General features: G+C 50.0%; 1 protein-coding gene across 3 annotated transcripts in view; it reads left to right on the top strand.

Moving 5' to 3' along the window:
* ZC3H3 (zinc finger CCCH-type containing 3) overlaps positions 1 to 15,603 on the top strand; it is a 135,644-nt gene that overhangs the window by 3,397 nt on the left and 116,644 nt on the right. For 2 of the 3 annotated variants that reach the window (XM_041459542.1, XM_041459544.1), the window contains exons 1-3: positions 3,805 to 3,917; positions 5,964 to 7,269; positions 8,898 to 9,091. In XM_041459542.1, coding sequence (XP_041315476.1) covers positions 3,872 to 3,917; positions 5,964 to 7,269; positions 8,898 to 9,091 — 1,546 coding nt within the window. In that variant the 5' untranslated portion in view covers positions 3,805 to 3,871. Of the gene's footprint in view, positions 1 to 3,804; positions 3,918 to 5,963; positions 7,270 to 8,897; positions 9,092 to 15,603 lie in introns of those variants that run through there. The other variant, XM_041459543.1, reaches the window with a different exon arrangement.

Here is a 15,603-nt window from a genome sequence, read left to right as displayed (position 1 = left end):
AAAAAAAATTATTGACTTCCAAAGTGTCATGGAAACTTAGTGCTGTGAATTAAAAGTGCCATGAATTCTTTTTGGATATATTGCTTGTGACAGGAATGGGCTGGAAAGCCGGGGGGGGGAAAGAAAAAAAAGAAGTTTATTTTAATATTTTAACATCCTCATCTGTCCTTTGCCCTCTGCACAAATCCCAGGGGAGATTTCTGCCAGCTGCTTGTCCCGAGGCAGGATGCTCCTCTCTATTCCCTGGAGAAGATCCAGTTCATGCTTAAAATGCTGCTTCTCCTCTGGATACCCCCATCCCAAAGCTCTCCTGATGGAAAACATCCAAGGACGACCCCAAGTGGTCCAAGATCCTCCAAGCTTTGCATTTTCTCCTTACAAATTTTGGCGTAAATTGGTAAAACAGCTTTGAGTTCGCCTTTTCCCGAGGTTGGATTTTGTGGGAGTGGTGGATCCACGGCTTCCCTGGGTTAAAAATGAGCTTTTCCTCCACGTGTGCTGAATTAATTTCAATTCAGAGCAGCTCGTTCCGAGCTCTTTTATGCAAAGCACTCCACTCCCCGTGCCAGCACAAGGGAGGGAAGGAGCAGCTGGGAGTGGAGGAGGATTTTTTTTGGCACAAGTGCCAATTCCTGTCAGTTTAAAGCCATTATGAAACTCTGGGTGGGATTTGGGATCTATTGAAGCTGATCTGAGGCCGCCCAAAGGGAGGAGATCTGTCATTCCTGCCTGCCTGGTTCCCAGCCTGTTCCCATGTGTGAAAAACTTGGAAAAAAAGAGAGGATTTGGGGTATTTTTTAGCAGTTTTAAACTCAAACTCCCTAAATTTTTTGTGTTTTGAGGCCTTTTCTCACAAAATAGTTTCTCCTAACAAGCTAGTTAGTTCCCATAGTCCCCTTTAAAATGCCACAAAACACCAAAAATAATTTACTAAATCTCCCTTTCCAAGCAAGGAAATTGTGGGCTCGTCACAGAGATGTCATTTGATCAGAGCTGGGACAGGCAGCACTCCCTGGCTGCATTAGGAAGTGAGATATCCCAAGGGACAGCGTCTGTTTTAAAGGATTTGAGGTTGATAATGGGTTGCTTTTCCAAATGTTTCATCCTGGTGTCGTGTTGCTCCAGCTCCTTGGCTCGGCTTTTTGTTCCCTGAATAATTTTAGGCTGGAGTTTTATCTCCTTTGCACACTTGAGGCTCTGCTGCTCTTTATTTAAGGGGTTTGTTCCCTTGAGGAAGAACGAAATTATTTGGAAAACAAGCTCCTTAAGGATTTTCTTCACTTCCACAGTAAATTTGAAGTTTTGAGACCAGTTTTCCTGTGAAACATTTTAAAAATGACAACCAAAGTGTGGGAAATAGGGAATCACGAGGCTGATGGGTGGAATTAACATTTCCTTGCTGGAGATTTTCCTTTGGATCACCAGGAAAATCTCCCCCTCGTGCCTGGCTGTGGGAGGACACTGGTGATGGGAGAGGGGACAGGGGATGGGGACATGGACAGAGGTTTGGGACAGCTGGGAGAGCTGGATAAGGCTGGAAAGAGGACAGAGAACAGGAGTCAGGGAATGGGAACAGCCAGGGCTGGGGACAGCTGGACCAAATTTACCTCGATGCAGGAGGTCCCAGAATCCTGGAATGGTTTGTATTGGAAGAAACCTTGAAGATAATCCCATTCCAATCCCTGCCGTGGGTAGGGACACCTTCCATTATCCCAGGTTGCTCCAAGCCCTGTCCAACCTCGCCTTGGGCATTTCCAGGGATGGGGCAGCCACAGCTTCTCTAGGAATTCCATTCCAGGATCTCACCACCCTCCCAGTTTTCCAATATCCCATTTAACCCTGTCTTTTGTCAGTTTGAAGCCATTCCCTGTGTCCTGTCACTCCATCCCTTGTCCCATCTCTCTTAAAGCCCCTTTTGGCATTGGAAGGGGCTCTGAGGTCTCCCTGGAGCTTTCTGTTTTCCAGGCTGGACATTCCCAGCTCTCCCAGCCTGGCTCCAAGATTTCTACAGTTATCCAGTTTTTTTAGATTTCTACATATATCTACAGTTTCCAAGTAGATAAATTGTGTTTCACACATCTCGGTAATTGCAGCCTTAGTGAAGCCTTAGGAGCTGCAGATGTGGAGAAAGGAGGGAAGAAGAAACTTGGGATAAAATATCACCCAAACCCCAACCCAACTGAACATGGACCCAAGGGACCAGGGAGAGGTGGAGGAACAACCAAGGCCAGGAGAAAAAAAAACCAGCTTCCCCTTTTCTGTGCAGAACTGTAAATAATTCCAGTATTTTGGCTCAGTTTGTGGATCAGGCTCTTGCACCCTGTGTGGAAGAACCTTTTTTTGGGACAACAGTCATAGGAGAAATGCTTCAGCCATCTGATCATTGGAGATGGGGACAACTGGGCCAGGCTGGGATGGGGACAGGAGAAATGGGGACAGCTGGGCCAGACTGGGATAGGGACAGGAGAAATGGGGACAGCTGTGCCAGACTGGGATGGGGACAGGAGAAATGGGGACAACTGGGCCAGACTGGGATGGGGACAGGAGAAATGGGGACAACTGGGCCAGACTGGGATGGGCACAGGAGAAATGGGCCTGGCTGGACCAACCAGGCAAGGATGGGGACAGGAGAAATGGGGACAACTGGGCCAGGCAGGGATGGGGACAGGAGAAAGGAGGACAACTGGGCCAGGCAGGGATGGGGACTGTTGAAATGGGGACAACTGGGCCAGGCAGGGATGGGGACTGTTATAAGAAACTTGACTAGGCCAATATTCAAGCAGCAATAAATTTATTAATTAATATGGTAAAGTATGAGCAATACAGCGCTGGGTACAGAGGGGGAAATTTTCCCTCCAACTGCACGCCGATAGTTGGGGCTCACAGGTATTTATAGGGGTACTCATAAGCTTTCTCAGCAGTTTCTATTCCCAATTTTTACGTCACAATTCTATACACTGTTGTGATTTAGTTTTTCTCAGGATGTATCCCAGAAAGGAGTATCTCCAGATGGTGGGGTCCAGCTTCCGAAAGAAGAAAGAAGTCTCCCAGCTGGTGAGGTCCAGATTCCAGATGTGGGTCCACCTTTTAATTGCAAGGACTATAAATCTCATAACAGTGATGTCCAGCTTCCCTTGGTTGAAACTGTCAATCCTTGAGTTGATGTTCATCTTCCTTTCTTAAGCTGCTTTTCACTGTTTTGTTAAGCATGTTAACATAAGCATGTTTCCTTTTTATATATTCTAAAGCTATAGTTTCAAAGATCCTTACTACAAGCGATATTCTAAAATTATACCTCAAAAGGTTATTAGTGCAAAACTCTTTAAGGCTTAGCTACAAGCAGAAAGTTCCTGTCAAACAGCAACATCCTTAAAGCTTTAATTCAAATGCTTCTAAATCAACTTAAGACTTATACAGGTTAATTACGAACAAAGGATAGGTTCAAAGGCCTTCTTCCACGCTTTACTTCCTCAGTTATTTATTAGAATTCGTCTTTCTAACTGTCCCATGGTCGGTTTCCACACTTAGCATAATCACAAATATACACGTTGCCTGTATGTACCTGACACGAAACACAGCTTTGTATTTCACAGGAACAGGAGAAATGGGGACAGCTGGACCAGGCTGAGATGGTAACAGAGGACAACCAGGCTACTATCCCAGGCTGGGGACAGCCAGGCCGGGCTGGGTTAGGCCCAGTCCAGGCCCAGGCCCAGGCCTAGTTTAGGCCGCGCTGTCCCGACCCCGTTGCCCGGCAACGGTGGCGGGCATCACGTGACCGTTCAGGAGCGCTCACGTGGGTCCGTTGGCGTCGGGCGGCGCCGGTTGATGACGTCACAGCGCCGCGGGGCAGTGCGGGAGCGCTGCGGGAATGGAGGAACGGGAGCGGCTGTGCCGGGAGATCCGAGCGCTCCAGGGTGCGGGAATTGGGGGGAATCGGGAATGGGAGAGGCTGTGCCGGGAGATCCGAGCGCTCCAGGGTGCGGGAACTGGGGGGAATCGGGAGAATCGGGAATGGGAGCGGATGTGCCGGGGGATCCGAGTGCTCCAGGGTGCGGGAACTGGGGGGAATCGGGAGAATCGGGAATGGGAGCGGATGTGCCGGGGGATCCGAGTGCTCCAGGGTGCGGGAACTGGGGGGAATGGGGAGAATCGGGAGAATCTGGAATGGGAGCGGCTGTGCCGGGAGATCCGAGCGCTCCAGGGTGCGGGAATTGGGGGGAATGGGGAGAATCGGGAATGAGAGCGGCTGTGCCGGGGGATTCAAGTGCTCCAGGGTGCGGGAATTGGGGGGATCGGGAATGGGAGAGGCTGTGCTGGGGGATCCGAGCGCTGAAGGTTGCGGGAATTGGGGGGGATCGGGAATGGGAGAGGCTGTGCTGGGAGATCCGAGTGCTCCAGGGTGTGAAGGGATCGGGGGGACGCCGGGAAACTAGGGAACACCGAGGGGAACGGGGGAAAAAGGGAGGGAGGGAGGGAGGGAGGAGGAAGGAGGAAAAGAGGCCGGGGTCGGGAAACAGGGAGTGGCTGGGAGCAATGTGAGAGGACCTGGAGGAGGAATAAGGTGAAATCTGGGCATCTTGGGGAGTGGTGCGGTGTTTTAAGGGAATTTTGGGAATGTGAGGTGGGACAGGGACAGGTTGTGATGGGACCTGGGGAGTCTCTGGTTGGGGAGGGACGAGCTGTGGAAGGGAAGTTGGATTTTAGGAGGGGAGTGTGAGTGGGATGGGGATGGAGAAGGAAGGAAAAGGGGAGAGGAGGGAAGTGATCCAGGGACTGCTGGGAAAAGGTGGAAAGGGAAAAGACTCAGGAAAGCTGAGTGGGCCAAGGCAGGGAGGGAAAGGGAGGGAACAGAGCCCATGGAGTGCTGGGGGATTTTGGGATTCCCACACCAGGGAATTCCCACAGTGTTGCTCTCAGCAGAATCTGGGACTCTCCTGGCTTTGGGAAGGGGCTTTTCCCTGTCCCACAGCCCTGGGCTGGGAGCACAGAGGTGGGATGTGGATCCATGTGCCCTTCCCAAGCTCTGGAAAGCACCAGAGCTTATTTTAGCCCCAAATCCCTCTATTTTTTGTCCTTCAGAGTAAAATTTCCTTGTTAGTGAGGCCAGTCTCCACTCAGGACTTGGGATTTGCCTCTCCAGGAGCTCCTACGTGGGGGAATGGTGAGAGGGAGGAAAACAATCCTTGATTTTCCATGAGGAATGTGCTGACTCAGCTCTCCTGGCAGCACCGTGACCCTGGTGAAGGAAAAACTCTGCCTGAAAAACCAGGCTCCAAATTCCTTTGGGAATCACTCATGGGAAAGGTTTTCTAAAGACTGAGGCTGGATAAGGGCAGAAATTCCCAAATTAATTGGGGTGTTGGCTTCCAGAGTGACACAACAGCAGAGCCTTGGAGTCTCCTTGTTGCTTTGGAGGGAAGCAAGGAAGGGAACTTGGGAAGGGTCTGGAGCACCAGGAGCAGCTGAGGGAGCTGTGGGGCTCATCCTGGGGAAAAGGAGGCTCAGGGGGAACCTTCTGTCTCCCTAAAATTCCCTGGCAGGAGGGTGGAGTTCAGGTGGAACCGGGATCTGCCAGGACACAGGGAGTGGCTTCCCATTGCCAGAGCGCAGGGATAGATGGGATTTTAGGAAGGAATTCTCCCTGGGAGGGTGGTGAGGGGCTGGGATGGAATTCCCAGAGAAGCTGTGGCTGCCCCTGGATCCCTGGAAGTGTCCAATGCCGAACTGGATGGGGCTCGGGGAATCCAGGGATGTGGCAGGGAAGTGGAACCAGATGTTCTTGAAGGTCCCTTCCAACCCAAACCATTCCTGGACCGTGATTCCATGATTTTTCCTTCCACCCTGGCTCACCATCCGAAACCCGAGTGATGATGCAACTCCAGCACAAGGAAGAGCAGCTCTGTGTTGCTCTCAGATTCCCACGGGATCAGGGAATTGACGCTCTGTCTTCTCTCCCACAGGTCTCATAAACAGCCACAGGAACATGCACGGGAATGTCCCACGTCCGGCGCCATCGGCTCCTCCGAGGTGGAACAACCCCCACCAGCCTGGCTACACCAGGAGAGGAGCCTTTTCCACCAGGTACTCCCAGCAGGCTCCCAGGAATTTCCACCCACGCCAGACTCACTCCTGGAGGAAAAAATACTCCCTGGACAACCGGCTGCCGGGATCGGGGTATGACGTTGGAAGTGCTTCCAGCAATTCCCAGGGTTTTGGGAGCCTTGGGGACAGCCAGACTCCTGAGGCACCGGAATCGTCCCCGGAGAGACACGTGGACTTCACCATGGATGGGAACATCGTTGTGGATATCCACGTGCCACAAAGGGCTGGCCAGGAAAACGTGGGTCCTTACGGAGATTTTTCCAGGCGGGGAGCGGCGGTGACTCCTTCAGCGGATGGAAACATCCAGAAATCTCTTCTCCAGGAAGAAGAGAGAAGACCTTCCCTATCCATTTCCTTCAGTTCCACCTCGAGGACTGTGTGCCTGCCTGGCAGCGGAGCCGGGAGCTCCTTTTCCGCCTCTGGAAGCACCAGTGAAAGTGCCGTGGCGCTGAAGTCGGAGCCACAAAAACCTTTGGAATTTCCGGGTCAGGAGCCAGCCCAGCACTTGGTACGAATCAAGGCAGAACCACTCTCTCCAGGGCAGCCAAGTGGTGAGGATGCTTCCCTACATCCCAAACTCTTTGGGAACGCTGAGATGCTCTCTCGACCTGCTCAGGCTGCTGGGGTGGCTCTGGTGAAGAGCAGATTTCCCGTAATTCCCAAAGCTCCCACTCTCCAAAAAGCTGCCTCAGCACCCATCTCCAGCAAATCTCAGAAATTCAGGAAAAACAACTACACCTGGGTGGCAAACCCTGGGAAAAGCTCTCGGATTGTGAAGAGGTGGGCGAGCCCTCGAGCCGAAAATTCCAAGAAGGGAATTGCAGGAGTGGACAAAGGTGCTAAAATCTCCCCCAAAGCGGATTTGGGAGCGAAGATAAAGAAACTGGGATTGCAGTCCAAGCTGGGGGTTTCTCCCAGTAAATATAAATGGAAAGCCTCCAGCTTGCAAGCTTTGCCTTCCACTTCCAAGTCAGCATTCCAGTGGAGATCCGAGGACCAGAGGAAGGCTCCAGCCCCAAATATCCCTCGAACCGTCTGTGTCGTGCCGGCTCCGAGCGCGGCGTCCGTTGTTCCCGGTGGGATGAAATCCTTTGGAGAGGCTGCACTGTCCAGTTACAAAGTGAAGAGTCGGACAAAAATCATCAAGAGGAAAGGGAATGTGGGGTGAGTTGTTGGTTTGGATTTTGCGTCCGTGGGTTTCATGTCAAGTTGTGGCTGTGGAAGAAATTCCAGTGAGGGTTGTTGTGTGCTGGAGGATTTATGGAATCGTGGAGTGGTTTGGGTTGGAAGACCTTATTAAAAATCATGTTCCACACCCCTGCTATGAACAGGGACTTCCACTATCCCAGGCTGTTCCATGCCCCATCCAACCTGGTCTTGGACACTTTAGAGATGGGGCAGTCGCAGCTTCTCTGGGGATTCCATTCCAGGGCCTCAGCACCCTCCCAGTGAAGAATTCCTTCTCAATATCCCATCTATCCCTGCCCTCTGGCAGTAGGAAGCCATTCCCTGTGTCCTGGCACTTCAGGTCCTTATCCAAAGTCCCTCTCCAGCTCTTCTGGAGCCCCTTCACTCCCTGGAAGGGACTCTGAGGGCTCCCTCTATCCTTCTCTTCTCCAGGCTGGACATTCCCATCTCTCCCAGCCTGGCTCCAGAGCAGAGGGGCTCCATCCCTTGGAGCATCTCCATGGCCTCCTCTGGATTAGCTCCAGCAGTTCCATGTCCTCCTGATGTGGGGCGATCCAGAGCTGGATTCTGTGAATCCCTGTGATCACTAACACTTCCTCACTCAACAAAGGAATCTGCATTTTCCTTGATTTAATTTCAAATTCCCATAGTTGTTGTATTGATTCCTCCTTCTGTTTCCCACATCCTTTCAGTGCTTCCCAGCAGGTTTCCCTCCTTGCCTTGCCCTCCTGCTCTGCGTGGAGAACTATCAGTGGGTGGATTGTGCTGGGAAAATCACTCTGGAGCAGCCTGGAGAAGCTGGGAATGTTTGGGAATTTTTGGCAGTTCAGGGAGATGTCCCACACATTGGTAAATTCCAGCAGAACCAGGGAAGGGATCATCCCCTGTGCTGGGCACTGCTGAGGCTCCTCAGATCCTGGGGGGAGGATATTGAGGATCTCGAGGATGTCCAGAGTTGGGAATGGAGGTGAGGAAGGGTCTGGAGCACCAGGAGCAGCTGAGGGAGCTCAGCCTGGAGAGAGGGAGGCTGAGGAGGGACCCTGTGGCTCCCTAAATTCCCTGACAGGAGGGTGAAGTCAGGATCTCCTAGGGAACAAGGGACAGGGCATGAGGAAACAGCCTCAAACTGCTCCATGGGAGGTTTAGTTTGGATATTGGGAAAATTCCTTCCTGTGGTGGTCAGGCATTGGGAATCCTGATCCCTGGAGGGATTTAAGATCCCTGTGGATGTGGAACTTGGGGACATGGTCAGTGGTGTCCTTGACACTGCTGGGAAATACTTGGATTTGACGATCTCAGAGGTCTTTTCCAACCATTTCCAAACCATTCCATGATCCCATGATTCAGTCCCTCACATCTGTTGAGCAGAAGGCAGTGAGTAAGTTTGGCTGTCAAACACCTCATTCTCCATCTGTTCCTTGCCAGGAATTCCTCACATTTGCCCGTTTCCTTGGAATTTTCTCTTCAGAGCTTCTCCTCTCCCCTCTCAGCCAGAGGAGAATCCTGGTGGGATTTGACTCCTCTTGGAGCCCTGGAGAAGGACACCAGGAGCATTTTGGTCACTTCCCTACTCCCTCCTAACTGTGTGACGTTCCCTTTCCCAGTTCCCCCACGGATAAGAAGAACATCTCCCCCACCACAGCGCTGAAGAGTCGCTTCCACCTCCGGAGGAGAAATTCCATGCGGGGAAAACCTTTGGTGACAGCGAAGCGCTCCTCGCCCCGGGGCCTGGTGCAGATTTCCAAGCACCGGCTCTGCCGGATGCCGGCGACCAGGACACAGGCAGCCACCAAGGAAGGTAGGAACGGGCATTCCAAGGGCTCACTGGACTCGGTGGAGTCATTTCAAGGGTTCTTGGATTTGGGAATGTGTTGTTGAGTCCTCCTGGAGGTGTTCTTGGTGCTGGGGCAAATGCCGAGGAGAAGTTTGACTGCATATCTGTGTTGTCCTTTTGGCATCTCCACAAAAAAAAAAACAAAAAAAACCAAAAACTGGGGTTTCCCTGGATTTTCAGGAAGTTTTCCAAGCAGGAAGAGGTTGGCAGAGGCAGGAGTACACAAATCTCTCACCTGTATCCCAGTGTGGTGTCCAGTTTTGGATCTAATTTGCTTAAAACATTAGTAATTAGTGGAATACTGAATCCATCATGTTTGGGAACAGGGAATTTGCATCTGTGTCCTGCTGTCTTGGAGCAGAACTCGGGGCTCAGAGTGGCAGCACCATGTGTTTGGAATGTTGTTGGGATGTTGGTGGCTCCAAGTCTGGTTCTTCTGTTTGTTCCCTAGCGATATTTTTGTGGCTAAAAGGCTTCCCACACTTGGGATTCAGTTGTTTCAGGTGGATATGAGGCACATTTTCCCTTTGGCCCTGTAAAATTCCCTGTGGGAATTGCTGGAGCTGGGAGAGGGGATCAGATGTAGCTGGGATTTGTCTCCAGTTGTATTTTGGGATTATTTGGTGTTCAAACAGCTCCATTGAGATGTTCTTGAGTTTTCCTGGATGAGGGATTTTGGACAAGGGATGGAGTGCCAGGACAAGGGGGGAATGGCTTCCCACTGCCAGAGGGCAGGGATAGATGGGAAATTGGAAAGTAATTCTTGGGAGGGTGGTGAGGGGCTGGGGTGGAATTCCCAGAGAAGCTGTGGCTGCCCCTGGATCCCTGGAATTGACCATGGCCAGCTGGGATGGGGATTGGAGCAACCTGGGATAGTGGAAGTTGTCCCTGTTCGTAGCAGGGGTGTGGAATTCCATGATCTTTGAGTTCTTCCGACCCAAATCATTCCATGATTCCATAAAAAGACAGAAAGCTCTGGAGACACGGAGCAATTTGGGATTGCTACAGCATTTTAACTTTGGAGGGAATTGAGGCAGTGATGATTCCAGGGATATCAGCTTGTTTGGAATCCCAGTTCATTGATTAAGGGGAATGTTCCCACACTGAAATCTTGATTTTAACTGGATAGGAATGAGAAAATAAAGCAGGAATGTGGTTTTGCTCCAGGCTTTAGGAATTTGGCAAATAAAAAAGGTCGGAGAGTGGAAGAAAAAAAAGGGAGTAGGTCTGGAAGTGACCTTGGGAGAGCAGGGGTTTCTTTCCCCCCCTCCAAAAGTGGATCCAGTTATCCAGCCTTTCCTGGCAGATGCTTCTCTGTGTGGCACCTTCTCCTTTGCAGAGAAATTCAGGAAGAGCCTGGATTTCCTTGAAATGAAATTCAGTGAATTTTGGATTTGCTCCCTTTGATTAAAATTGACTTTGTGGATTTGAATCCTTTTGTACTTCAAGATTTTTCTTGGAGAGCTTCAATCCCAGGCAGAGGGTTTACAGCTTCAAGTGTTGGAATATTCTTAAACTCTGGGTTTGGAAAGCTGTGGAATTATTCCAGGGCTGTTCCTCTGTGTGCTCCAGGACTCCTGTGTGGTTTTTTTCCCCCCAGGTTTAGTGGGAAAAGATTATTGGGTAGTGTATGGGGCAGGGATATTCTCACGTCTGGGAGATCCTGGATGCTCACAGGGATTGGGACAACTCCCATGTTCCCTTTAAATGTATAATTATGGATGTGGAGCCAGTGTCTTCTGGTTCCACAGGAAGCTGGGAATAAACGAAGTCTTGTGGATTCAATTCCTGGCTCCCAGGTTATCCAAGAGGTTTTGGGAAGGTTGTTTTGGTTTCTTTTGGGGCAAAGTGTGGATATTATTCACCATAAAGCAGTGGAATTTCCAGTCTTTTCCATTTCCTCTTGGGCAGGTGTGAGGGAAGTAAATGGGGTTACTGGGATGCACTGGGGGCAGAGTGGGGTAGGAATGGAGCAGGGGGTTGGATCCATTTCTGGAGGGAAAGACAGAGGGGAGGAATGCTCCCAACTTCCTGCATGACAGCGTGGCTGGAAAAGCTGGATCAACCCCTTCCGTCCCCATGGATGTGGGGCCTGTGGTGACACAGCCTGGCTAGTTTCCTGTTTGTCCTGTTCCACGGGATTTTGGGATCTGTGGCACAGCTCTGTGGGCTGTACAAAGACATTGCTCCTGCTTTTCCCAAGTGCTGGTCTGTCTCCTAACTTTCCAATTCCCTTCTTGGACCCAAGTGGATCTGTTTGGTCTCATCAGTAGGGAAGCTCTTCCAGACATTGCTGAGTCTTGAACTGGGATTGGTGTTTCCCAGTGCTCTGTCCACTTCCCTCTGTGGGAATTGCTTTTATTTAGGGATCAGAGAGCCAATGGAAAGTGGCAGATTGGCAGGAATTTTCTTGGGATTATTTGGGCTGTTCTATGAGAGATCCACCTGCAGTTCTTACCGACTAATTCCAAAATAGTTGATTAAGTGGGATGTTTAATAACAGCTCAGATACTGGAGTGTGTCCCAAATGCAAGTGGGATGGTGGAGCAGGGAGAAAGTTCCAGGTCAGGCTGCCTCCCTCGCCTCTGGGATCCTCAGGGATGTGATGGAAGAGGGATGGAAGGTGGTGGTTGTTTCTCTCCTTATCCAGGGAAAAGCTGGAGGACCAACAAGGATCATCAAGGTCTTGGGTGCCACTGTGTTGGATAAAACCAGGGAATGGTTTGGGTGGGAAGGGACATTTGAGGTCATGGAATTCCAATCCCCACCCTGGGTAGGGACACCTTTCACTAGACCAGGTTGCTCCGAGCTGCATCCAAGCTGGCCTTGGACACTTCCAGGGATGGGGCAGCCACAGCTTCTCTGGGAATTTCATTCCAGCACCTTCCCAATCTCACAGGGAGAAATTCCTTCCCAAATCCCATCTATCCCTGCCCTCTGGCAGTAGGAAGCCATTCCCTGTGTCCTGGCATTTCAGGTCCTTGTCCAAAGTTCCTCTCCAGCTCTCCTGGAGCCCCTTCAGGCACTGGAAGAGGCTCTGAGGTCTCCCTGGATCCTTCCCTTCTCCAAGCTGGACATTCCCAGCTCTCCCAGCCAGTCTAAATGCCAAATGAGCTTTTTGTCCATGTCCTGTCCCGTTGCCTGTGGAATCCTTTATCCGCTTTCTAAAAACTGAAGATGGAGTATTCCCAAAAGTTCAGGGATGGCATCTTTTTATCACTAGTTTTGAGAGAAAATGCCAACTTTTAAGTGAGGTTTGACTGATCCAGGTGTGATAACAACAGCAGGATATTTCAGCTTTTCCTATCCTAAAAGTCCCATGCCAGAGGATATGGGAATCCCACGCTTTCCCAACAGCTTTTTCCTATCTTTATCTGGGACTTCTTGCAGGATGAGGCTTATTCCCAACCTATTTTTTGTCGACAGACAAGTGAGTTCTGGTAGTTGGGAACTTTTCCTCAACATTCCTTGGCTCATCCTGCTTGGGCATCCGAGCTGTCATTTCTTATTCCCAGGATTTTTTCCTTGGAAAAAACTGGGAATAAGTGCTTCAAAGGAAGATTTCTTGATTTTTTTTCTGATTCATTTTAGCGTCAGAGATGTGGCAAATGTATGGACAAGGAGAATGGGAGTGGCAACTGCGTGGTACATGTGGGAAAACTGGGATTTTGGCAGGAGAATCGGGGTTTTTTCCAGGAGAACTGGCGATTTTGGGAAGCGCACACAGCCCTGCAGAGGGCACTCGTGCCTCTCCCATCTCCTCAGTCCACCTTTTTCTGGTTATTGATGGCCTAATTTCGTCTTTATGTGAAAGAAAGCAGATCTGGAGTAATTTGCAGCAATAACCTGCTAATGCCGGGCCAGTATCAAAATTCCCATGTTCATTCCCGGTGGCAGATAAAACACTAATATATAATTATCCTTGCAAATTGGATTGTTTTAAATAACCAAAAGGCTACGGCCGGGGAGAAAACCATCCCATTTCCCTGGAGTTCCTATTGCGGGGTAATTGCTGCGTTCAATCAATTTCCTTGGCATTAGAAATTCCATCACAATCAACATTAAGCTTTATTCATTGTGATGGCAAAGAGCCGGATCATTTCTCCTCTTTTCCTTAACTGGCAAAATTAATCAGGGAAAAGATTTTAAACATTTACCCGTGCGAAAGAGGTCAGCTCTGCCACTATATTGCTCAGCAGATAAGGGGGCTAATAAAAAGAAAATTGAATTACTAATGATCGCCAGGAACAGAGTATATAAAACCTGGCAATCGCCCGGTGCAGGAAAAAAAGGGAATCAATTTTCTCCGGACAAGGTGCGCTCGTTTTTTATTTTGGCTCATATTATCAGCAATTTAATTGGAGAGAGCATAAACAGGAGGAAACAGTTAGGGAATAATGAGGCTCGAGGTGTAAAATCCTGCAGGATAGATGCTGGACACAATTTATTTGGCACAACAGATAATCACTTTAATTGAATCCAAAAGTGCAGCGTTCAGCAGCGCCGGCTCTGCGCCTCGCCCGGGGGGGATCATGGAATATTACAAAGAGGCTCCTCCGTGTCTTTTCCACCTCTGTAATGTCCCCTTCCAGGCAGGACTGCTCCGGGATTGCTTCGGCACAGTCACAGCTGGCTGGAAGCAGGAGATGGGGAAAGCAGGAGGGAGATTCTCCAGGGACTTTTCCTTATTTATGTTGTGTTTATTCCTTACATAATTCGGGGCTTGCCAGGTTGGGTGGATCCGTGTGAGACTGGTCATGTCCTGCTTGATATGAACTAGGAATCATGAAATGGTTTGTGCGGGGAGGGATCTCAAAGATCAACTTATTTTGCCGTGTCCTGAGTTCAAAGCCTGGCTCCCTTTTCCTGCTGTGACCTCCAGGTCTGGGTATTAAAGGAACTTCTAAAGAGCTTTTGGATTTTTTTCCTGGGAGAGGTGGGTGGTTCATTGTGGAATTTAGATCCCAAAACAATTTGGATTGGGAGGGACCTTGAAGATCATCCAATTCCACCCCCTGCCATGGGACGGGACACCTTCCACTATCCTAGGTTGCTCCAAGCCCTGTCCAGCCTGGCCTTGGACATTTCCAGGGATCCAGCAGCAGCCACAGCTTCTCTGGGAATTCTGTTCCAGTTTTTCACCACCCTCCCAGGGAAGATTCCTTCCCAATTTCCCACTAAACCTTCCCTCCTTCAGCTTAAGCAGATGAGGAATTTTTGCAATTGCCCATTTGTGGCTGTGGAAATCCAAGGCCAGAGGAGGAGTAATTTGGGAGCACATCCTTGTCAAATCCACTACATCCAACCTGGATTTTTGTTGCTTCCCTTGAAAATATTCCTTCCCTGCTTATCTTCCCCTTTCTCCTGCTCCAAACTGAGATAAGCCAGTGGTTGGTGTTATCAGCTTCCTGCTTTTCCTGTGTTGCCACCCCAGTATTAAAACTGCCAAACAGAAGGAATCCTGTTTGTTTTCCCATCTTCCTAAGGAGAAATTCCATACGATTCAGAAAACCCACTTCACTCTGCATCTGCAGAAGCTTCTCCCAACTCTTTACTGCCAGAATCACCCTCCAAAAAATTCCCTAAACCCTCATTTCTATCCTCCTCACTCCACAGGATGTGACATGAGGGGGTTGGGATGGGCTAGGAGTGTTTGCTTGGAAAAACGCTGGAGGCAAAAGTGGCAGGAGCTGCTTTGCATTACTTGGGCGAGTAAAGGGGGTGTAAATGGTGAGGAGCAAGTTATGGGTGGCATCCAAATGCTCAGCTGCTGATAATTTTATTGACACCGGGTGTTTGGATCCCTCTGGCAGCTCTGAAAATCTCAGCCCTGGATTATTTATCCTCTCCTATTTTTTTTTCTTGATGTTTCCAGCGGGTTGATTCCCAGTGGGACAGCAATTGAAGGGATTTTGAAGGTTTTTTTCCTTGTTTGGTGTTTTATTGTATATTTATTTTATTTTTCTTCTGAGTTGCATGAGGTTTTACTGCTCTTCGAGGCGACGCCTCCGATCGCGTTACGGCCGAGTTAAGCTCTTGATCCCTTCCCTCAGGGAAACCCTTGGATCAACACACAGAACTCCTCAGAGTTCATCACATCTTTTTATTTGCTCCATCATCACTCCCGTTTTCCCGAGTTCCTTCCAGCTGATCCAAACCCTTCCAAGGTCGCCGCTCTCTGTCGTTCCTCTGTCCCACCTAGGTTTGACCTTGCTCGGAAATCATTCCGTTGCCAGCTCCCTCTTCCCTTTGGCTTGTCCTTGGGAGCCAGGGGTGGAGCGTGGCTGGCGAGGTGGCTCCTCACTCCTTCAGGAATTGGGAAAAGTTCACATTCTTGGCTCTTTGCCGGCCCCGGTTACGTCAGTGGTCGTAAGTAACGGTTTTGGGTTTCCGCCTTGACTTGGCATTTCCAGGTGACTCGTCCCTAGCTGCAAGAGGAGCTGCAGGCGTGGAGCCAGGATTGGGAATTCTCTTTG

This window comes from Pyrgilauda ruficollis, unplaced genomic scaffold (genome assembly GCF_017590135.1).
Source record: "Pyrgilauda ruficollis isolate IOZ18807 unplaced genomic scaffold, ASM1759013v1 scaffold138, whole genome shotgun sequence".
Lineage (NCBI taxonomy): Eukaryota > Metazoa > Chordata > Aves > Passeriformes > Passeridae > Pyrgilauda > Pyrgilauda ruficollis.
Note: the sequence above shows the minus strand (reverse complement) of the source record. Positions and strands in the feature narration are given on the sequence as shown.